Here is a 24,799-nt window from a genome sequence, read left to right on the forward strand (position 1 = left end):
TACATATAGATATCTATATAAATCTCTTACTAGAAGGAAAGCGCCTGAGGCGTCTGAATCGAGGCGGAAATTTGAAACTCCCAAAATCGGACGAACTCCTGATATGAGGCGCAAAGCGCCTGAAGCGCCTGAAATGAGGCGCAAAGTGGCTGAAGCTCCTGAAACTTCTGGAGCGCCTGAAATGAGGTGTAAAGCTCCTCAAAGAACGGAAATGAGGTGCAAGGCGCCTGAGGAGCCTGAAGTGGCTGAAAGGAAACGCAAAACTCCTGGAGAGCCTGGAGCGTCTGATAGGAGAAGTAGAGCGGCTGGAGAGCCTGAGGCGCCTGAAATGAGGCGCAAAGCGCCTGGAGAGCCTCAAGCTTCTGAAAGGAGAAGCAAAGCGCCTGGAGAGCCTGAGGCGCCTGAAACGAGACGCAAAGCGCCTGAACGGAGGCGCAAGGCGCCTGGAAAGCCTGAGGATCCTGAAACAAGACGCAAAGCGCCTAGAGCACCTGAAATAAGAAACAAAGCGCCTGAGGCGTCTGAGGCGCCTGAAGCCAGGCATAAAGCGCCTGAAGAGCCTAAGCCTGTTTCCAAATATCGAGCGCCTGACATCCATCATATGACAGGCAGGCGCAAGGATTTATACCAATCCCAGGATAATGATTCAGACGAGTTATCGGAGTTTGAAGCGGACTTGGAGGCTCCTCTGTGGGATTTTTCTCAAGATCAATTTTCTCCTGACAGGGTCTCTAGGTGTCGCACAGGCGATCGTAGCCCCTGTCGGGAAGGAATTGATCATGGAAAAAGGGAGAGACATTTAAGGACTTCTCCTGGTAAGGACGAAAGGTATCGCACAGGCGACCGTCGTCCTTGTCAGGAAGGCCTTAGTGTAAAAGAACAACATCAGCCTTCTCCTGACAGAGACTCAAGGTGCCGCACAGGCGGCCATAGCCCTTGTCAGGTTGCAGTCGGTGTTGCTACAAGCCCTTTACATTCCCGAGAGAGGAGTCCTCCGGTCGCACACTCATCTCCGAATAGAACTCAACCAGAATTGGAAGATGTCTCGGACTCTGAAGAAAAACAAGGGGCAGGTCTTACAGATTATAAGACATTAACAGCCCTCTTGTTAAAAGAATTTGGAGAGTCTCTGAGTCCTCGCTGCACCCCTCCTTCTCCTAGGTCTTTATTTTCGAGTACGAAGCTGCAAAGTCTTCCTCTTTCTTGAAGATGCAACCGACCATATCAATCAAGAGGGCTTTGCAGTCGGTCGGAAATTGGCTTAAAACCAAGGAGGAGGCGGGAAAGACTGTGTTTACCTGTCCCCCTTCCAGGCTATCAGGAAGGAGAGGGATTTGGTATAGCACAGGAGAATCTACGGGACTTTCTCTTTCCTCATCTGCTGAAGCGGACTTCTCGACCTTGGTGGATTCGCAAGGAGACATGCACTTCCATCGGCCAAAACAAGCTGGGACAATGTCAGAAATGGACCATCTCCTCAAGGGAATATTCCATGTCTTGGAAGTTTTTAACTTCCTAGATTGGTCCCTTGGGGCTTTGGCCAAGAAGACGCAAGACCCTCAGTTTTTGGAACCAGAAGTCTTGCATAGTGTTTTGGCATGTATGGATAAGGCAGTGCAGGACAGATCGGCTGAAGTGGCATCCCTGTTCGGGACAGGAGTATTGAAGAAGAGGTCTGTCTTTGGTTCATTTCTTACCAAAGCAGTCTCTCCAGTACAGAGGGCTTCTCTTTTATACGCCCCTCTGTCCCCTAAAACAGCTGTTCCCTTCTCTAGTTGGTAAAGGACATTTCCCATATGTGACTGAGAAGGCACACAGGATTTGCTGGTACATTCAGCTAAGAAGCCTAGACCAGCTGCTTCTGTCTCGAAGAGGGAACCAAGACCTGCCCAACAGCCCTTTCGAGGTAGAACTTTTAGCCGAGCCCCAAGGAAGAGAGGAGGAGAGAAAAGAGGAAGATCTTCCATCAGAGTTCCGAGGAAGAACGCTAAATGAGGTTCCAGTCCTCCGAACACCAGTAGGGGCCAGACTTCTGGGATTCTCAGAAGCATGGACTTCAACGAAAGCAGATTCTTGGTCCCTGCAAGTTCTAAGGAAAGGATACCTCATCCCCTTCAAGAACAGACCTCCATTGACGACGGCACTGAGGGAGCTGTCAGCGAGATACAAAGACCCTGTAAAGAGAGAGACCCTTCTTGGGTTGGTGCAGCAAATGTTGGAGAAGGAGGCCATTGAGATAGTACAGGATCCGCACTCCCTGGGTTTTTACAATTGCCTATTTTTGGTGCCGAAAGTCTCGGGGGGGTGGAGGCCGGTCCTGGACGTGAGTGCATTGAATCGCTTCGTGGAGAAGACAAAGTTCTCCATGGAGACATCCAACTCGGTTCTCTCTGCTCTCCGTCCAGGAGATTGGATGGTCTCCCTCGACCTACAAGATGCGTACTTTCACGTCCCCCTGCATCATTCGTCGAAGAAATATCTTCGGTTCATGGTACAGGGAAGGATTTATCAGTTCAGGGCTTTGTGTTTCGGCCTCTCGACGGCTCCTCAGGTGTTTACGGCGTTGATGAGGAATGTAGCAAGGTGGCTGCATCTGAAGGGGGTGAGGATATCTCTTTACTTAGATGACTGGCTTATAAGAGCACAGACAAAACAAAAGTGCTTGGAGGACTTAGAGATAACTCTTCAATTGACCAGTTCTCTCGGATTGCTCGTAAACCTCGAGAAATCTCACACGATCCCCAGTCAGACTATCGTCTATCTGGGGATTCGGATGGATTCTCGGGGTTTTCGAGCGTATCCATCCCAGGAAAGGATTTCGAAAGGGTTGGAAAAAATCTCGGTCTTCCTAGAGAAGGAACGAAGCTCAGCGAGGGAATGGCTCAGTCTTCTGGGCACCCTTTCCTCGCTGGAGCAGTTCATCTCTCTAGGGAGGCTGAATATGAGACCCTTGCAGTTCCATCTAAGAGGAGTTGGAACAGAAGAAAGGGAGATCTTTTGGATACCTTTCCCATAGGAGAGAGTTATCAAAAAACACTTACGATGGTGGTTAGAACCGCTGAGAAGGAACGAAGAGTGTCCGTCCCTTCAGAACCCTCACCTAGTTGTTCTCAGACGCTTCGGACATGGGGTGGGGAGCAACACTAGGGACGAAGGAAGTGTCAGGCAGTTGGACAGAAGAACAGAAGGCCTGGCACATAAATGCAAAGGAACTCATAGCAGTACACTTGGCACTGCAATTTTTCGAGAACGAGGTCAGAGGCGTGGTGGTCCAAGTCAACTCGGACAACACCACGGCTCTGGCTTATATAAAAGAACAAGGGGGGGGGACACTCTTTCTCCCTTTACCAACTAGCAAGGGATCTGTTGATATGGACAGAAGAAAGAGGGATACGACTCCTGACGAGGTTCGTTCAAGGAGGAAAGAACATAAGAGCAGACAGATTGAGCAGGAAGAACCAGGTCCTTCCAACAGAATGGACCCTTCATTCGCAAGTCTGCCAGCAACTATGGTCTCTTTGGGGGAAGCCTCAAGTAGACCTATTTGCAACATTCCTATCCAGAAGGATGGAGAACTTTTGTTCATTGGGGGACGATCCCAGAGCCCTATCCATAGATGCCATGCTCATGGATTGGAAGGGCATAGACGCTTATGTGTTTCCCCCATTCAAGATGCTGGGGGAAGTAATGAGAAAGTTCGTGTTCTCGGAAGGAATGAGGATGACATTGATCGCTCCTTATTGGCCTGCAAGAGAATGGTTCACAGAGGTACAGGAATGGATAGTGGACTTCCCCAGATCTCTTCCCAAAAGGACAGATCTGCTCAAACAATCCCACTTCGAGAAGTATCACAAGAATATCCACGCTCTCGCTCTGACTGCCTTTCGACTATCGAAAGATTGGTCAGAGCGAGAGGCTTTTCTCGCAAAGCGGCAAAAGCAATTGCTGGAGCAAGAAGGTCCTCAACCATGCAGATATACCAATCGAAGTGGGAAGTTTTCCGTAGATGGTGTAAGGCGAAGAAGCTGTCCTCCTCCGATACCTCTGTGACCAAAATTGCTGATTGTTCCGACACGGCATACAAACCTTCGGTCCTTTTACAATAGGAAGGTACTAGCGGCAGCTGGATAGGTCGTAAGCTTTCGAACAAGGGGTTCGGTAGTTAACTGCTTGTCCGACAGGCGCGCGCGCGCGACTGGTAGGTAAACAAATCACTTTTGCTTTCGGCCTGCTGGCGTGTGGACGTGTATCATCGCTCTCTGCCCGCTTCATCGTCGTTGCTTTCGCATGATTGTGTTTTTCTTTTTCTATTTATCTAGTGAAACTGAATTGTAAGTACAATCATTTCATATTTATTCCCATTGAATTCAATTGTGAATTAAAGGATCTTGGTTTCAACCACGCCCTCGATTACCCGAGTGCCGGGACTGAAGGGCGTAAGTGCGGGAATTCATTTTCCCAGAAATGATCCTCGTATTGTGTATGCGGTGCCGAGGGCGGGAGCGCTCGCTCCGAGCGTATATTTGGGTTGGAAAAACTTATTCAGTATGGAAGTGGAATCGCAAGTACAGTATTTCTTTTTCATTTTCATATATTATTTTGATTGTAGCAATACTCATTTTGGTTTATCAGTTTCCGAGCTTACCCGGAAATTGATCCTTTCCCCTTTTTATTTTGAATGAAGTGAAATCGCAAGTGCAGTTCTTTTTCATTTTCATTTTTTATTGAGATTGCATTGTTTACTGGGATCAATGTTTCCGCTATTTCCCGGGAATTGATCCTTCCCTTTTTATTTGTATGAAGTGAAATCGCAAGCGCAGTATTCTTTTCATTTTCATATATTTTTTGATTGCATCAATTCATTATGGATCAAGGTTTCCATAAACCTTGATCCATAAAGGTAAGGAATGGATCCTTTTACCCTTGCGCTCGGTACCGAGGGCGCAAATGCGCTCGCATACCGAGCACCTTATGCTTTGCATTGTTGGAAGTGAATCGTAATGCAAGATGCATTTTCATTTTATTTCCTTATTATTGATTGCATCAATATTTATTTGGTTCAAGTTCCGCTCAGTCAGGGAATTGATCCTTATGCCCTTGCATTCGGGCCGATGGCACGATTGCTCTCGGGCTCTTATATTGTTGTTGGGTACATGGGTACTGTGCGGGGGTGGGGAACGAGAACCCCCACCCGCTCAGCTCCCACAGATGGCCCTTCCCCTTGGGGGGGGGGAGGTTATCGGCGTTCTTCTCCTCGCCCGATCCGTCGAGCGCGGGGGAGGGCGCTCGGTGCCCGATGTACAATTGTATTAGGGGTCTTCCACTCGTTCGGAGAGGGCTCACCCCCCCGCGCGAGGGGACTTCCCCCCCACTAATCGCTACTACTGTTATTTCCGCAGGTGCTACTGCCACGAGGGTGGACCTTGGTGAGGTATGGGCGTCCTTCCATTTGCAGGCTGCTAGTGTCCAGGGGCTGCGGTTCTATGTCTGGGCCTACTGCGGTCACCCATGGAGTGGTGACCACGCAACCAGGTTGACGCACGTCCCTCCTCACCTGGTGTACTCGCCTCACGTGGTAACAGTCTTGCCTACAGCCGCTGTGAAGTGCCGTTCGCCGTACCGAGAGGGGGGCGTGCCGCCGCCGCTCGTGGTTGCCGCGCTGCAGCGACCACACTTCCGCTGCCCTAGAGCTCGCCCTGGACTGCCGCCGGTACCAGGATGTTGCTGGCTGCTGCTCCACTTCCTGTGTTTCCGGTGCTACCTGCCGTACCTGCCGATTCTGGGTTGACTGTCCATGCAGTTGCTGCGCTGGCTGTCCCTGCCGTTGCTGCGCTGGCTGTCCCTGCCGTTGCTGCGCTGGCTGTCCCTACCGATGCTGTGCTGGCTGTGCCTGCTGTTCCTGAGATGCCCATACCTGCTGATGTCGTCCCGGTTCGTGGTGGTACTACCCCAGACTTTGGTCTGTCTGTACAGGTGCGTCCGGGCCCTGTGGCTTCGGCTACAGCAGCCCCGGCTCCGCCCTGGATAGCAGATCTTACGTCTGTCCTGAGGGGAAGCTGACGAAGAAGAGGAGGAAGGTGTCGTCGTCGTCGTCTTCATCTTCTTCATCGTCGTCGGCTGCCGCCTCTTCCCCTTCGACTTCTAAGGCTTCACAGCCGAGGAAGAAGAAGGTTGCCTCCTCCCTCCTAAGAAGTCTCCTCGGGAGCTTCTCGGGACCCGTCTCACCTCGGTGGGACGGGAGGGTTCCTTCCGCTGGTCCTCCTGCTCTTCGGGAGCGGGGCCCGTCTCTTCTTCCGCAAGGAAGAAGACTACGGGGACCAGAGGGGTACCGGCTAACACCCTCGGTACTTCCTCGCCTGGTGTCAGTGGTAGTTCTGCCACTGCAACTCAGGGGGGGTTTCTTTCTTGCTACCCCCCGTCCCCCACCTTCCCCCTTTACTCCCCACCTCTCCGCACGCTAATCCCACTTCCCTTGTTTTTTCCTCCCCACCAGCTTTTCAAACCCGTCTCATAAACCCCCCTCCCTTTCCCTCCTCCCCCCCTCCCCCCCGCTTGGATACGCCTCCTTCCCCACCATCGCCACCCAGCCGGTTTTCCCACCACCCCCCCGTACCTTTAACCAGATCCGCTCCATACCCCCCACCCCACATCAACCCCCCCCTCCCCCTTCTTTTTCCCCCCTCCGTACCGTTTCCGTCCATGCCCCCCCTCCGGGCCTTACCCGCCTAAGTCTCGGCCTCTCCGTTCGCGGGAGGTACCGAGTGTACGGTCGTCTACCAGCGACCGTGCAGCCAGGAACCAGACCTCTGAGTCCGCTCAGCGTCAGGTTCACGGCACGGGGCGGAAGACTGGTGACAGCCGCTCATGGCGATCTCACCAGACCAGCTCTCACTCTCGCGGCGAACAGCTGGCTACCCGGGGACGTGACGGTCCACGACCGACCACGGGCTGAGGCTGGGAAGAGGTCCCTCCCTCCCGTTCGCCGTGCCAGCCACGGCTGGAACCAGCGACGTGACGTGCCGTGAGGACAAGCACCGGTCTCACTGTGACAGTGGAGCCTGCAGGTCGCCTGACCGTCGCTCTCACAGAAAGCGACCGGGTACGGCAACCAGCACCAGCTCTTCTGACACTCGAGATCGGGGGCCGCTGTGCTCAGTCCCAGGCCGTTCTCCACAGCGAGACGGTTTCGACCAGGCCTGCAGCTCGATCGCCAGCGCGGGTTGACGATCGCCTGCAGCCCTCCAAGCCTGCTGGTTTCTGCCAGCGAGCAACGAGGGAGCGTCAGGTCTGCCTCTCCAAGTACCTTCAACCTCCTCGGGTTACACCGGGAGGAGCGAGGTATTGAGGAGTGATCGTGAGGGGTGCGCCCCTCATGAATTCCCACCACGGACGCCCTACGTGCCAGGCACGGTTCCTGGACGGCCAGGACGTCATAGCGCAAGTGGATTGGGGGGGAAAAGGACCGAGAGGGCTGTCGCTGTTCCCCCTTCCCCCTTCTTAGGAGGAAGGTTCTCGGAATATGCTCTTGTTCGAAGGGCTTAACGGGTCCCAACTCTGTGCAAGATGCTGTTGACTTCCGACGATCTCCAGAGGAAACTTTTTGCTGAGGTTACGGTCGCTGATTCGTCAGCACAATGACCTCGGGGAAGGATCGCCGCTTCCACCAGCAGAGCCCACGTCTCGGCTCGAGTCGTTTTGGGGCCCGAGAGGGAACCCAAATCGACGGTGGGTCTGCCGCGATCGGAGCTTGCCGACTGTGTTGAACCAGGTAGTCTCTCGTCTCCGGACAAGAAGGCTCTCTCAGTTCTGGCCGGTCGAACAAGCTACTTCACCTCCTCTACTGCGACAGAGGCGTTCTACGTGTCTTCGGACACCGTATTTAAATACCCCTCGGTCCTCCTGAGGTTTCGACCTCGACGAGGACTGGAATGAGTCGGAGCGGTATCGGCTCTCTCCTCCTGTCAGGTGTCGATCAGCCCCACCCAGACGACGTTCACAGTGGCGGCAGACACTTACCTACAGTAATGAGTTCGTAACCCTCCTCGGGGGAAAACGTTTTCTCCTGACGATACGTTTTCCCAGGCTCTGAGAGGCCATCGCCGTAAGGCGATGGCTGCTCCTTTTCTTCTCCAACTGCTAGTTCCGCTGGGAAGGCGAGCCAGTATCCAATTCCTCCCCCATTCCCTCTCTCCTTATGGCTACGAGGGAAAGGGGAGGGATCCTACAGAGATTTCTCTGTAAGATCCCACGTTAGGGGCTGCGCTACCGGGGGGACCTTCGGGTCCTACCTGACGTAAGCCCCGGTCATTGAGGAGGGATCCTGCCCCTTTCTCGATTTCTACGGGAATCGACGAGGAGGACCACCAGCCGATATCGTTTGACGAATTCGGTGGTGGGGGTTTCGCAGAGTGCTTAGAATTCTACGGAATTTCTAGCGCACTCAAGAGTGTTCGAGTTTTTTACGATCTCCAAACACTTAGGCGAGACCACGGTCCAAAGTGAGCGAGAATCCCGATAATTGTTACACGATAATCGGGAACCTCGCTTATGCTCGAATTCCTGTAATTTCTAGCATTTGGAAGAAGACTGCTGCTGAAAGAAGAGTATCGCACAGTAGGCACTTAACCTGGAATAGAGAAGAACGGACGGGAACTTCCAGTTTGGCTTGAACTATCGTCTTCGGTATTCTGTTCACGCATTTGAAGCTTTCCTTTGGGAAAGGACTTCTCCTTCACTCTCTTGACCCTAGAGAACGAATGGCGGTCGATCGTCCAATCCTTTATTCTCATTCCTCGAGGGGGAAAAGATTTTAGGATGGAGGTCGTGGTACAGAACCTACAAATATACTACGTATATTACCCTCGCGACATTGATTCTTTAACAGTTGAATTGTCCGTGGGGTAGGCGCATACCGTAGTTAACTCTACGGTTTGTGACCGAGACGAATTGATCTTAATTGGAACTGCAACTCGGGGTTGCCTGCAACCTCCCAGCAGTTATCAGTTTCGATTTTAGATACTTGGTATTGTCATGACAACACCAAATCAGCTTTTGTATTTACCGAAATCCGTTTCGGTTAAATATAATTGCTCGAGCGTATTCTTTATGCTCGATGGTTCTAGCCGAACGCATTCCTTCGTGGAATAATGGATTACCTGGCAACTCAGGATGACGAGTCACCGAGAGCTACTGCGTATTGAACTGCCTGATAGCGGCTCAGTATCAGCTAGGTCTCGGAGATGCACGGTCGGTACGTCTCTCTCTCCCCTGGTTGGATTGACTACCGAACCGTATCTCTGCCCAACAATCATGGACTTAGGTCTCTGGATTAACGGGGATTCTCGCAATAATGAAGGACCATCTACTGCTGTGACGCTCGATTTCATCGCCTTCGACATTGCGAGAATTTTCAACAGAGATATCTCTTGGACTCTTTCATCTTTCTGTTTACCGCACGGTAACAGAAGTCTGTACTAGTCAACCGCTGCATCGCACTGCGATAATGCGGAATGATTTTTGCAGACATCTGAGTTTGTCTTCAAAATATCTCGTATTCGTAGGTGTGCAATTTCATTGCTCGCCCCGAATTAACAGATATGTCAGAAGACATCGCCTACTCTCCGACCTGACAGCTCTACTTCCAAATGTTCAGCCCATGAGAAGCAGTTCTTCAGGCAGTAGTTCCCTGTCTTCATTACTGGAAGCCGCTCCGCTTTTATGCAACTACGATCCTCACCGGACAGCAATCAATAGCGGTTAGCGTTCTCAGTCTTTGTAGCACAGGTTCAGAATCTTGAGAATCCTTCTCTCGGTTCAGCTGTGAAGACGTAGGTTGCATTTTCTGTACACCTTCGTCTTCAACGTCACATAGTGTTGTTTATCCTTACCCGAGAATCAACTATACTATGAGATATCTTGCCAATCAAGGACTCGGTCTCTAGAAGGCAATTGACTTTCGCCTGTTGGGCACATGCCTTAAGAGAGTCATCACCTTGCCTTCTGGCATCGGTGACGAACAAATTATTTGTTTAGTCTCTTGGCATAACCCTTTTAAGGCGAAGGTCACGTGACTTGCTCGGGTGCTTGGACAACTTGCCTCCTACCGAACGCAGTCAGTAGGCAGCTGTCAGAGCGCCCAAGTCTGTTACGAACTTCGCTGTGGACTTAGTTCGGTTGTTCCATAACAATCTTTTCTTCGTCCTAACGGCTTGTCACAGTACCCATACCATCGACACCCACCATTGAGTGTCGGTGTCCTATCCACTACCGAGAACAACAACGTCGCGGCAGACGGATAGACCAGTATGGGTACAGGACATCACCGAAGTCGAGAAGAGGGATAGGTCATACGACCATTCCCTTCTTTTCCTCTGAGGTTAATTGCATGACTTTTCCTGCGAAGTCAAGCATCCAGGGGATGGGGATTCGTGACGCTCGATTTCGTACCGAATTCGTAGCGAAGACTCTGAACCCTTCGGTTCCTGACGATCGGTTAGAGTCCTTCACAATCCCCTCCCTAATGGACTTCACCGCCTTCGATGCGAAGGAGATGCTGCTTTGTCCTGTGAAAGCGCGACCACCCGCGCTTTCTGAAGAAACTCGACATCCCAGGCTGAGTGTTGAAGACTCTTCGTCAGCACAAGATGACCTGAGAAGTACACTCCTCGAGTTACACAAGAACTTCATCCGTGGCGCAGGTACTGAAGCAGGTCTGTACAACCAGACCACTGGCACCTCCTTCTAATCACTTTTGGATATTGCCCACAGGTCCTTGGATCGTTTTCCTTAGACCCGTGGTGGCTGCTCAACACGTTGTCTAGCTAACCCAGACCCTAGCAGGCTGAACAGCATCGAGTCCTGGTGTGACTGTAAGAATAAAGATAAGTGAATGAGAGAGTGACTGGCTTCTCTTCCTATCTTTTTCTACCCCTCTACCTGTGGGTAAGGGGGATACGGTCATCACCTTGCTGGATAAGGACGAGATGCCGGTGAGCTACTCGACAGAGCCCCATCCTATCCCTTTCACTAGGGATGGGAGCGAATATCCACCACTTCCTCCTACAAGGGGGGGAAGTGGATGCCAACAAGAGACAAACCATAACGTTATGTTGCCTCTTGCAAATAGGAACTTGTTCTTGTTTGCTGGTACGAAGAGATACGCTGCCTCTCTCTTAGTACTTGGTCCAGAGGTCTGACCATTGATAACCTGGCGGTGCACACCCCGATCAATCGGACAGAGGCTTGGATACCCTCCCTCGCTCTTACGACCAGGGAGGCATTCCAAGGTTGGGCGAACACCAGTCTGTTCACAAAAGACTCAGATTCCTCCCACCAAGAAGTGAGTCTTCCTATTGTAAAAGGACCGAAGGTTTGTATGCCGTGTCGGAACAAATGACAATTTGTCCAAAATTGCATTTTTCCTAACTATACAAACCTGAGGTCCTTTTACACATAGCCCCACCTCATGCCACCCCTCACTCTGTCAGATTTTTGCTTGGGCCAAAAGCAAAAGTGATTTGTTTACCTACCAGTCGCGCGCGCGCGCCTGTCGGACAAGCAGTTAACTACCGAACCCCTTGTTCGAAAGCTTACGACCTATCCAGCTGCCGCTAGTACCTTCCTATTGTAAAAGGACCTCAGGTTTGTATAGTTAGGAAAAATGCAATTTTGGACAAATTGTCATTTTTCTTTTGTTTTTACGAGAAGAATCTCATCTGGCAGTGTCAACCATTAAAGGTTATAGGAGCATGTTATCAGCTGTGTTCAGGAATAGGGGCCTGAACATAGAGAATGACAAAGATCTGCATGACTTAATTAGATCATTTGAAACTACAAAATTAAGAACTTCTCTCACCCCTAGTTGGAATCTGGATGTGGTTCTCAAATATCTTATGTCGGAGAGATTCGAACCTCCCGATAAAGCTACTTTCCGGGACTTAACTAGAAAATGTATTTTCTTAATAGCTCTCGCCACTGCGAAAAGAGTGAGTGAGCTGCAAGCGCTTGACTCGAGAGTGGGTTTTAAGAAGGATTCGGCTGTATTGTCCTTTAAGCCTTTATTTTTAGCTAAAAATGAAAACCCCTCGAGACCTTGGCCTAGGACTTTCGAAGTAAAAGGGCTTTCTCAATTAGTTGGGAATGAAATGGAAAGAACATTATGCCCGGTGAGAACTTTGAAGTTTTACCTGCAGAAGAAGAAGCAGTTGCAGGGTTGCAATCAAAGTTTATGGTGTGCGGTTAAAGACCCTAAAAGAGCGATGTCAAAAAATGCCTTAGCATTTTTTGTTAGAAACATTATAACTGAAGCCCACATGAGTTGTGATAGTGAAGCATATAAGACCTTAAGGGTAAAAGCACACGCAAGTACGTCAGTCGCTACATCATTGTCGTTCAACAAAAACATGTTGATGAAGAACATCTTAGCGGCCACGTATTGGAGATGTAACTCAGTGTTCGCCTCACATTACTTGAAAGATGTGAGGGTAACATATTAGAGATGCTTCTCTCTAGGACCTTATGTATCAGCGGATACAGTGCTGGGGAAAGGAGAGAAGACTGATCCTTAATATTAATTTTTGTCCTTATATTTTATATAGTGTGATTTTAAAATTAGTTGGTGTTGAGTTTTTAGGTTGTTTGAAAGGTGTTTGGGGATAACGCCTTTCACTCATATATACTTATCCACGGTTAGGATCGGGTGATCAGGATCAGTATTTTACTCCTTTATATGCCAAGATGCATAGGTATATTGTCATGTAAGTGAATAAGACTCCAGTGACAATTGCCATTAGGTTCTGTTGAGTAAGTGGATAAGACCCCATTGACAGTCCTTTCAAGAGTTCTCAGCCATAGGGCACACCCTCGCTGAAGCTTTTGAGGCGAAGCAGACTTCTAAGCACAAGCTATGAAATCTTCCGCCTAAACAGGTAGGAACTAGGGTATTGTTAATTAACTTGTATTACCTACAACATATGTTGTTTACCTATCAGGTCAGTAATTAGCTGTCTCTTGCCCTCTGCCAAAGGTGCCAATCAGCTAAGTATATATCTGACAGGAAAGTTGAATGTATGAAAATGATATTGTTATTGTACAAAAAAGTTTCATACATACTTACCTGGCAGATATATACGATTGTATGGCCCACCCAGCCTCCCCTCAGGAGACAGGTGGAAGAGAAAATCTGGCTCAAAACGGTAATAGTTCCTATTCCTGCCACCCAGCGGCAGGCGGCGGGATCACCTGACCTACCTGTAGTGTGGGCCGCGAAATTTGAATTTCTGTCGGGGACGACGGAGTCTATAGCTAAGTATATATCTGCCAGGTAAGTATGTATGAAACTTTATTGTACAATAACAATATCATTTTTCCTTATTTTCAGTGAAGACATACCAATTACTGGGCTGGAAATATTGTTTGGTGACCTTTGTGAAAAGTACAATCCTCCAGAATTTGAAATAGAGGCAGGTCATGAGAGTTTTGACATTAGTGATTCCAGTAAAGCACATGATGCTGGGTATGATGCTTTTATGACTGGAGTATGCTTTGCAACAATGGTGAAGAAACTTGGTAAGATGCTGATGAATTTGTAAACATGCATGTTTCCATAGATGTCTGTATTTTTCACTAACTTTGGAGTGGTAGCAAATAATAGAGGAATTTTGAGGGGTTCCTGATTTTAGATTTGATACATTCCAAGTTTGATTTTAATTGCTGTGCACAGGTATTCAGGTTATTGCATTGTTGTAGTCTTACTACATTATGCTCATCATGCAAGTGTGTTGACTAGCCATAGTGAAGAATTATGAGCCAGGTCTCCAGGTAAACTACACTGTTGATATTGATATGAATGAGTCCCATCTGATGATCAGGAATAAAAGATGTCATAAAGTTTTAGAATGTTATTCACTCCAATGTCTGTACCATGTATATCTGTTGTTCATCTCATTCTTACCATTATTTTTCCTAATAAACATTTATTCATGACAGATAGATCATATTCATGTGAGGAGTAGGTGTTCTTTATGTTCATTGCTTTGCATAATTACAGTAGTACATTTAGTTCAAGTCAAGTGATCCTTCTCATGACAGCTGAAATCATATTGGTCACTTAAAGTTGCTCCCTTTCAGACCCATCATTCTGGAAGGTGATAGCATTTGTTTGAAAGCTTGCTCCTTAAAATGTTTTTTTCCTTGAGAAAATGATGATAATGTTCCAAGAATATGAGATCCACTTACTTTTTTCAAGCAGATCTCCCCTGTCCTTACTGACACAGCTTCTCAGAATTCCTTGTGATTACTTACATACATTTTGTGAGTTGTTCACCAAAGTGTCTTGACATCTAATAACTTGGGCCTTCAAAAAAGTGCTCACTATTGGTGTCTGCCATCAAAAAGAGTGAAGCGCCTTATTGAAAGTTTTTCAAATTACATTTGCTGTCTGTCAGACTTTACAGACTGTAGATTTCTTATCATTATCATGATAAGTTTCTTAAGCTCTCTTCATAGATTGGGTCACCTTTATGGCATCCTTGGAGTTTAATTATTAAGATAACCTGTTCATATTGACTTTCATGCTGGGTAGCATAAAAGAAAATTATATGGATTATCAGCACAGTTCTCTTGTGAGATATGACAACAAGTGAGCATAATTTGTTTCCACAACTCACTGGGAAATCTTTGCTTGGTAATCTTACAGATGATTGATTCTTTAAACTCCTAGCATTTCCTGCTGGATACAACATGTTCCAACAGATCAGGCACTATGTATATCAGCCTCTGAAAAATAGACATCCTGACACAAGCTTCTTTTAACCATACTACAGTTGTTGCTAAATTCTTCACCTTTCCTTCAGAGAGTCTCTTAAAATGATTCACTTTTAGGGTTAGAAAAGCTATGAAGAATTATGCTCTTCTCTATTCATTAAATCTAAAGTGGATGAGGGATCACAAGTAATTTTGCACCCCTTATACAAACCTATTCTGCTTGACCAAGACAGTACACAGTGAATGGAAGAATTGTCTACCTTCTCTTCCTCATGTTTCAGTAACTGAGCAATTCTGCAACCTTGAGTGGGTAGATTTGGTTACAGTTCCTTCTTGCTTGATGACATTATCCTAGTGGTGTCTAAGTAGTCATGTGACTGTATTAGGGCAGTAAAGTATATGTTTTATACAAACATAACTAATTTTATTTTTCATATTTACAAACTAATGCCATATGCCAAGGTTCCTCTTGCCTCGTCTCCACTTGGCCAAGGCATTTTTTGTATGTAAAGAGCATAAAATTTACTTAAGATAAATCTTTATGTTTTCTTCCATCCACAGACGGTGCAACTTGGGCAAAGAATTCGGTTGTAAAATCTAAACGTCTAGCTGGATATTCAAACAGGTAATTTTTTTATTGTATTTGTAAATGTTGTTGAGTAAATGACAGGGATAAGGCATCATAATTTAGACATGTTTTGTTATGCATGCATTTATGAAACTTTATTGTAACTTATAAAGGTTATAAAAAGATTAATGTATAATTTTTGATGATTACTACAAAACTTTTCATTTGGGAGTGTATATGAGGATTCCATATGTATGTATTGTATACTGTAATGTTAACCCTTAAACGCCGAAGCAGTAAACAAAAAATTCTCTCCCGTGTGCCGGAGGTGTTTCGGAGTGAGCGCGGAAGCGGAAAAAATATTTTTTTCAAAAAATCACAGCGCGCTTAGTTTTCAAGATTAAGAGTTCCTTTTTGGCTCCTTTTTTTGTCATTGCCTGAAGTTTAGTATGCAACCATCAGAAATGAAAAAAATTATCATTATCATATATAAATAATGCGATATATGATAGCGCAAAAAAGAAATTTCATATATAATTGTATTCAAATCGCGCTGTGTGCAAAACGGTTAAAGGTAACAAGTTACTTTTTTTTTCGTTGTAATGTACACTAAATTGCGACCATTTTTGGTATATAGCACATTGTTTTTTTTAAAACGATAAAAGCAACACGAGAAAATATTATCACAAAATAATGCATGAATTTGTAACGCGCGAACGTACCAACTATTTTTTTCAAAAATTCCCCATAAATCTAAATATTGCTCCTAGAGACTTTCCATTTCTCTCAAAATGAAGACAAATGATTGAATATTACTATACTGTAAGAGTATTAGCTTACAATTGCGTTTTTGACCATATCTGACGAGTTAAAGTTGACCAATATCGAATTTTTATATATATATATTTTTTTATATGCAATTATTCGGAAATAAGAAAAACTTACAAAACCTTCAAATATTTTTCAGTTTTATTCTCATGATAAATTTTGCACGCACATTTTTCATTATATTAAAACTCTATTATTAAAAATGGGCCATAAATATGAAACGTGGAGCAAATATTCCGAGAATGTCGTACGCATTTTCGAGATTTGTGGCAGAGAATCCGCAGCTCGATTGAAGGAAGTTTTTTTAAATTCACCCATAAATCTAAATATTGTGCTAGAGACTTCGAATTTGTTTCAAGATGAAGATAAATGACTGAATATTACTAGACTGTAAGAGTTTTAGCTTACAATTGCGTTTGTTCCGATACGTAATACAAACCCTCGGTCCTTTAACAATAGGAAGGTAACTAGCGGCAGCTGGGACGGTCGTAAGCTTCGAACAAGGGGAGAACGGTAGTTAACTGCTTGTCCGATCGTGCGCGCGCCCGCGCGCCTGAGAGGTGAAGAATCACTTTTGCTTTCGGCCGCGGGTGTGGAGGACGTGTTCGTCATCGCGCTCTGCCCGCTTCATCGTCGTATGCTTTGTTATATTGTGTTTTCTACTAATGGTTTGTTTTGACTTGAAATGAAACTGTAAGTACACTGTTTTCATTTTCATTACTTAATTATGAACCAACATGGAGCTATCACCGTAGATGCGGCGATTTCTGCTCTTTTCATGAAATTGACTTGAATTATGTCTCGGTGCTGAGGGCGGGCGCGCTCGCGCCGAGTCATGTATTTTGGGCGAAAGTGTGTAATTGAAAGATGTAAGTACTCTTTTCATTATATTTTTGCCCTGTGCGTTCGTTGCCGAGAGCGTGATTGCGCTCGGCACGAGCCTCTTATTTTGTATGAATAGAATGCAATGAAAGTGGATTCGCAATGCAGTATTCTTTTCATTTTCATTTATTTAATTGCATCAATTTAAATTTGGATCAATTTCCGCTCTTACCCGGGAATTGATCCTTTCATTTTCCCCTTTAAGTTCTATGAAGTGAATCACATGGTGCAGTATTCGTTTCATTTTCATATTACTTTTCACTGCTGTGCGGGGGTAGGGGAAGCGAAGGTCTGCCAGGAAGTCGTCGGAAAGCTCTCCCACGACTCCCTTGGTATCCGATTCTGTCTTCTTTCCTGCCCCCCGCTCAGCTTCCTCGTTGTATTTGGTATTTGGGGTCTTCCTTGCGTTCGGGGTGGGGCATGTCTCCCCTCCGTGCGTGAGGCAACCCCTCTTACTAATCTGTCTGTGCTACCGCAGGTGCTACATCCGTGGGAGATGACCTTGGACAGGTATGGAGCCACTGCGGCTGCAGGGCGTCTAGCGAGGTCTGGGGCGGTGACCTTGGAGCGGTCTCCACTACAACCTCCACGGCCGCTTATGCTGCTTCCCCCCGCTGGTCTACACTCCCCATGCTGTGTCGGTGACGCCGTCTGCCGCTACTAGGGCCGGTCGCCGCCATACCGAGGGGGGGGTATGCCGTCGCCGCCATACGAGGGGGGGGTATGCCGTCGCCGCCTGTGTTTTCTTCGTGTTGCCTGCCCCAGACTTCCGCTGTTCCAGCAGCTCGCCCCTGGACCGGCCGCCAGTACCCAGGTTCCCGCTGGCTGCCGATGATTCTACGAGGCGATGGCTGGGCCCTGCCGTACCTGCCCGCTGATGTGGTTCCCGCTACTGGCTTGGCTGTCCCTTACTATGTTTACGCTGCCGCTGTTCCTGCCGCTCCTGAGCTGGTTGCTGTTCCTGTCGCTCCTGGTTCCTGCGCCTGTCCATGCTGGTCCTGCCCATGGTGTGTCTTCCCCAGTCCCAGGTCCTTCCGGACAGGTGCAGTCGGGCCGTGTTGTTTCGGCAATAGCCCCGACTCCGGCCTAGATGGAGGACCTGACGACTGTCCTGCGTGAGCTGACGAAGAAGAGGAAGAAGAAGAGGAAGGTGTCATCTTCGTCTTCATCGTCTGCTGCTGCCTCTTCCCCTTCGACTTCTAAGGCCCATAAGCCGAAGAAGAAGAAGGCTGCCTCCCCCCCTAAGAAGTCTCCTTCGGGAACTTCTAAGGGCCCGTCCCACCCCGGTGGGACGGGGGGTCCTTCTGCTGGTCCTCCTGCTCCTTCGGGAGCGGGGCCCGTCTCCCCTTCCTTAAGGAAGAGATAGACGGGGACCAGAGGAGTACCGGTTAGCACTGGTACTTCCTCGCCTGGTGCTAGCGGCGATGCCGCTACGCCAGGTTCCGGCTCGGTCTCTCGTTCGCGGGAGATCCCGAGTGTACACTCTCCCTCGGGAGACCGTGCAGCCAAAGTTTCGGCGCCAGAGTTCGCTCGGCGCCAAGACCGCGGCATGGAGCAGAAGGCTGGCGAGAAACCGCTCCAGGTGACTCGCCAGGCCAGCGGCCGCTCTCGCAGCGACCAGCTGGTAACCCAGGTTTTCCCCCTAAGAAGACTCCTTCGGGAACTTCTAAGGGCTTGTTCCACGCTGTGGAACGGGGGGGTTCTTCTGCCGGTCCTCCTGCTCTTTCGGGAACAGGGTCCGTCTCCTCTTCCACAAGGAAGAAGAAGACGGGGACCAGAGGCGTACCGACTACCACCGGTACTTCCTCGCCTGGTGTTTGCGGCGCTGCCGCTACGCCAGGTTCCGGCTTGGTCTCTCGTTCGCGAGAAGTTCCGAGTATACGATCTCCCGCGGGGAGAGCGTTTTATAGCCAAAATTTTGGCGCCAGAGTTCGCTCGGCGCCAGGGACCGTGGCACGGAGCAAGAACGGTGAGAGCCGCTCATGTGACTCTCGCCAGGCCAGCGGCCGCTCTCGCAGCGACCAGCTGGTAACCCTGGTAGACGTGACAGTCTCTGACCAGCCACGGGCTGAGGCTGGGAATAGGTCCCCCCGACCATCGGTACCAGCCTTGGCTGGTACCAGTGGTTTGACGCGCCGTGAGGACGCTCACCGGTCTCACCGCGAAAGCGAGCTCTGCAAGTCACCTGACCGCCGCTCCCAAAGGGACCGCGCGGATAGGGCGACCAGCAGCAGCTCGTCTGACGCACGGGACTGGGGTCAACGTGCTCAGTCGAGCCGCTCGTGAGCGGCACAGCCAGGCCTGCAGACCAATCCCCACCGTGGGTTGGTGATCGGCTGCAGACCCCCACGCACGCTGGTCCTGCCAGCGGGCGGTGGGGTTGGTTAGCGTCAGGTCTGTCTCTCCGATACCTTCAACTTCCTTGGGATACGCCGGGAAGACCGAGGTATCTAGGAGCGATCGTGAGAGGTGCGCCGCTCACGATCCCGTCATGACGCCGCACGTGCCACGTATGGTCTTAGGACCAGCCAGTACGTACGCGCAAGTGATTGGAGGCGACCGTCAGGGGGAGGAGGGGGTAGCGTCAGTTCTGTCTCTCCGATACCTTCAACTTCCTCGGCATACGCCGGGAAGAGCGAGGTATATAGGAGTGATCGTGAGAGGTGCGCCGCTCACGATGCCGCACGTGCCAGGTATGGTCTTAGGACCAGCCAGGACGTACGCGCAAGTGATTGCAGCCGACCGTCAGGGATCTGTTGCTGGTCCTTCTTCTGAAGGAGGAGGGTCTTGGGAGCTGCTCTTGTTGGAGGGACTGGACGGTCCTACTCCTCAAGACGCTGTAACTCCCGAGATTCAGAGTAACTTTGCCCAGGTTATTGGACTGATTCGTCAGCACAACGACCTGGGGAAAGGATCGCCGCTCCACGGCTCAAGTCGTTCTCGAGCCCGAGTAGGGAACCAGACTGACGGTGGGCTTGCCGCGATAAGAGCTTCTCGACTCTGTTCTGAACCAGGAGAGCCTCTCGTCTCCGGACGAGAAGGCTCGCTCAGGTCTAGCCGGCGGGTCGGGCAAGCTATTCCCTCCTCTGCCGCGTCAGCGGCGTTTTTTCGGAGTATTGCAGCTCTTCTTCCCCCCCCTTCCGTCCTCCTGAGAGGTTTCGATCCAACGGAGGGACTGGGAGGAATGAGCAGAGGACGGTTTGGCTCCTGTCAGGTGTCGATCAGCCCCACCCAGACGAAGTTCACAGTGGTGGCAGATGCTTACCTACAGCACGAGTTCGTAACCCTCCTCGGGGGGAGAGGGGTGGGAGGAAGGCCATCGCCGCAAGGTGATGGCTGCTCCTACTCTCGTCTCCAAATGCTAGTGCTGCTGGAAGGGCGAGCAATATCCTTTCCCTTCCCCATTCCCTCTCTCCTTACGGCTACGAGGGAAAGGGGTAGGATCCTACAGACTTCTCTGTAGGATCCCACGATTGGGGACTGCGCTACCGGGAGGACCTTCGGGTCCTACCTGACGTAACCCCGGTCGTGTAGGAGGGAACCTGCACCATCTCCGATTTCTACGGGAATTGAGAGGACAACCAACCGATATTCGTTTAACGAATCCGGTGGGGGTTTCGCTGGGCGCTTAGAATTCTGCAGAATTTCTAGCACACATGGCGAGACCACTGTCCAAGGGAGTTAGACGAGTATTCCCGATAATTGTTACCACGATAATCGGGGATCTGCCGAATGCTCGAAATCCTGGATTTCTAGCGTTGAAGAAGACTGTCGCCCAAGGCAAGATTTCTCACAGTGGCGGCCAGCCCTGGATTAGAGAGAACGGACGGGAATATCCAGTTTGGCTTGAATTTTCGTCTTCGTTATTCTGTGCACCATTGAAGCTTTCCTTCGGGGAAGACTTCTCCTTCTCTCTCTTTCTTAGAGATCGAAGGCGGTCGATCTCCAATCCTTATTTTGTTTTCTTGAAGGGAAAGAATTTAGGTTGGAGATCGTTGTTCAGAATCCTACAAATATACTACGTATATTAACCTCGCGACATGATTCTGCTAAGCAGTTGAATGGTCCGAGGGGTAGGCGCATATCCTGGTTACTCTACGGATTGCGACGTAGACGAGAAGTATTCTAATTGAACTGCAACTCGGGGTTACCTGCAACCTCCCTGGAGTTTCCAGTTTCAATTTTATATTTTCATACAATCAACTTACCTGTCAGATATATACATAGCTAAGACTCTGTCGTCCCCGACAGAAATTCAAATTTCGCGCCACTCGCTACAGGTAGGTCAGGTGATCTACCGGCCTGCCCTGGGCGGCAGGACTAGGAACCATTCCCGTTTTCTATCATATTTTCTCTGTCGCGGTGGTATCAATATTGTTGTTATTACCTCCTGAACTTAGATTCTTATTTTATCCTTTGATCATCGTTTCTCGGCTTTTTTTTTGGTGACTTTATCTGGATCGTGTTGTTGGCATTCGCTACTGTGGACTGATTTTGGACTTGCTTTTGGAATTTTCTCAGTATGTCTGATTCAAATGTGAGTGTGAGAATGTGTGTGAATGAAGGCTGCAGGGTGAGGATACCGAAGGCTTCGGTTGATCCTCACACTGTATGTGGTAAATGTAGGGGGTTTGAGTGTTCTTCTACTAATACCTGTCATGAATGTGAGGGATTAAATGCAGAAGAATGGAAGACTTTAACTTTTTATTTGAAGAAGTTAGAGAGGGATAGGGTTAGACGTTTGAAAGGTGTGAGTACAAGGCCTATTGAGCCTTTTATTGATCCTATTTCTAATCCTGATGAGTTGGATTCTCCCTATATGTCAAATTCTCAAGCTTTACTTTCTGAATTGGCCTCGGAAATTGCCGATCTGAAGGCTACGATTCATCAGATGAAGTCCAAAATGGCGGACTTACAAGGTAAGGCTAGTGAAAATGAACTGTACAGTGAAGTGAGTTCTCCCAGTGTTGTGGAGGGGGCGTTTGATCGTCCCTGCGACGCTCCCAGGCCTAGACCTCTTCCAGCTCCCAGCCCAGAGGAGAAAGGAAAAGTCGAAAGCCTTAAGGAGGTCGTGGGAATCCCCAACGGTCAGACGTCCCTTCAGCAGGCTCTGTTTCGATGCAGGCTGCTCAGGGACGCTTTAGAAAAAGCGTCCTGCGAGAGTGTTTCTCATCCTCTCCCTCTCCCTCACCTAAACGAGGGTGGAAGGATTCGGATCTCTCTAGGCCTCTGAAACGGCATTTGAGAGAACCTGAATTGGATTCAAGCCCGGAGCGCTTCTCAGATGAAGCTCCCTCGTCTATTAAAAAGGCGAAGGTGGCGTCAGGGTCACCCTATGTAGACGCAGCAGAACGCTTTCCTGCTACTTCTCCCCCGATTGAAGATGACGTGGGAGAAACGTCCAGGAAGATTCTCATGGCGGTACAGGAACAGCTAGCCTCTTTGGTGGGAGTGTTAGCGAGGGGTCCTCCTCGTAAGAAGGACGTTTCGCTTCCAATCAAGAATACTCGTCCTCTCTCCCCTGCAAATCGAGAGGCGTCATGCAGACGTGAAGCTTCCAAGCATACCGCAGAGGCTTCGGTTTCGAGATCGAGATCGAGGGAACCTTACGGCAGAAACGTAACGCCAGATAGACGTGAAACGTCTTATAGGCGTGAAGCGTCATTCAAAGCGTCTTATAAGTGCGAGGCTCCAACCAAGGTATTAGCGCCAGTTAGGACGCCAGTTGAGAGCGAAGCGTCTTCCAGGCGTGAGGCGTCATCCAGACGTCAGCCAGACAAGCGGGAGGCGTCAGCCAGGACGCTTGGCGGACGAGAAGCGTCATCCAAGCGGGAGGCGTCATCCTTTTATGGAGAGAAGCCTAGGCTGTTGGCGCCTTCCAAGAAGGAAGCTTCTATTAAAGCTTTGAAGAGGAAGGAATATCATTCCCTTAGTCCCTCTCCTATCAGGAGTTTGTCTCCAGAGGAAAGACGTCCTGATTTGTTAGCGGAGACTCATCTAGACACCCCGAGTTAGAAGTAAACTCGGAAGACGAGTATCAGGGAGGGAGAAGGAATATCGAACTATAAATAGTTCCGACACGGCATACAAACCTTCGGTCCTTTTACAATAGGAAGGTACTAGCGGCAGCTGGATAGGTCGTAAGCTTTCGAACAAGGGGTTCGGTAGTTAACTGCTTGTCCGACAGGCGCGCGCGCGCGACTGGGAGGTAAACAAATCACTTTGCTTTCGGCCTCACAGCGAGACGTGGACGTGTGTGTTCGACGCTCTCTGCCCGCTTCTCGTCGTTTGCTTTCTTGAGTATATGGTTGTGTTTGTGTATGAAAGAATTCATTGTAAGTACAATCATTTCTCTCTTTTCATATTAATTGAACTGCAATTAATTAATGATGGAATCTCCTCGCCTCGCTACCCCACGGAGACTATGCCCGGGTACCGAAGGGCGTAAATGCGGGAAGTTCCGCTCTTTCCCGGAGATAGACCCTCATTTTTGTGTGCTCGGTGTCGGGGGCGCGAATGCTCCCGAGCCGAGCCTTGTAATGTGTTTATTAATTGGTCGGAGGCGCAGTGGATTTTGTATGAGGGCAGGAGGAAGCGAAGGCCTGCAAAGGAGTCGTCGGAAAGCTCTCCCGCGACTCCTTTGGTGACGGACACTTCGTCTTCTTTCCTGCCGCCCGCTCAACTTCCACGTCTCGCGCCTTCCCCTTCGGGGGGGGGGGGTTTCTAGGTCCTTCTCCTCTCCTGACTTGTCGAGTGTGGAGGAGGGCGCTAGATACCCTGACGTCGAGTTGTACTCTGGGTCCTCTATCCGTTCGTCTTCGCGCGAACGGGTAGAGGATCCCCCTAATCACCCGACTTTTGCCTCCTCAGGTGCGGTTGCCGCGAAGGATGACCTCGGACAGGTGTGGGCATCGTTGGGGCTGCAGGGCGTGCCGAGTGTCCAGGGGCTGCTCTAACATCTCGCTGGCTCTGTGGCGGTCACCCATGCAACGGTCACGACCACCACCACGACCATTACAACACCCGGCTACGCTTCACCTCCTCACCTGGTGTACACCCAGCACGCGGTCTCTGTGACACCCACTACATCGGTGCAGGGCCAGTCGCGTAACTCGGGGGAGTGTGATGCCGCCGCCTGTGTTTGCCGTGCTGCCGCGGGACCGGACTTCGTGTGCCCCAAGAGCTCGCCCCTGGACCTCCCACCGGTACCTAGGATGTCTGTGCCGCTGGTCCGCCCATCTAGACCGCTACACAGTCTGCCGTACCTGCCGTACCTGCCCAGCTGCTGTCCACGGACGTGACGTGGACCACTGCTGCCGTTCCTGTACCTGCTCCTGCGGTTTTCTGCCGTTCCTGTGATGCCTGCACCTGCTGATGTTGTTCCTGTTCCTGGCGCCGCTGCTCCCGATGCTGATCTGTTCGGACAGGTGCGTCCGCCGGGCCCTGTTGCTTCGGCAGCAGCAGCCCCGGCTCCGCTCTGGATGACAGATCTGACGTCGGTCCTGAGAAGGTTGACGAAGAAGAAGAAGAAGAGGAGGAAGGTGTCGTCGTCGTCTTCATCGTCTTCTTCGTCTTCGTCGTCGTCTGCCGCCTCTTCCCCTTCGTCTTCTAAGGCTCCCCTGCCGAAGAAGAAGAAGGTCGCCTCCCCCCCCCTAAGAAGTCTCCTTCGGGAACTTCTAAGGGCCCGTCTCGCTCTGGTGAGACGGGGGGTTCTTCCGCTGGTCACCCAGCTCCTTCGGGGGCAGGACCCGTCTCTTC

The 24,799-nt window shown here is 49.7% G+C and overlaps 1 protein-coding gene across 1 annotated transcript in view; it reads left to right on the plus strand.

Annotated features, from left to right (window-relative positions):
* The window catches only part of LOC135219138 (poly(A)-specific ribonuclease PARN-like), a 76,914-nt gene that overhangs the window by 29,360 nt on the left and 22,755 nt on the right, over nucleotides 1-24,799 (plus strand). The window contains exons 8-9 of the mRNA XM_064255624.1: nucleotides 13,379-13,566; nucleotides 15,325-15,388. Of these exons, the coding sequence (XP_064111694.1) occupies nucleotides 13,379-13,566; nucleotides 15,325-15,388 (252 nt within the window). The remainder of the gene's footprint in view (nucleotides 1-13,378; nucleotides 13,567-15,324; nucleotides 15,389-24,799) is intronic.

The sequence above is a fragment of the Macrobrachium nipponense genome, chromosome 19, assembly GCF_015104395.2.
Source record: "Macrobrachium nipponense isolate FS-2020 chromosome 19, ASM1510439v2, whole genome shotgun sequence".
Lineage (NCBI taxonomy): Eukaryota > Metazoa > Arthropoda > Malacostraca > Decapoda > Palaemonidae > Macrobrachium > Macrobrachium nipponense.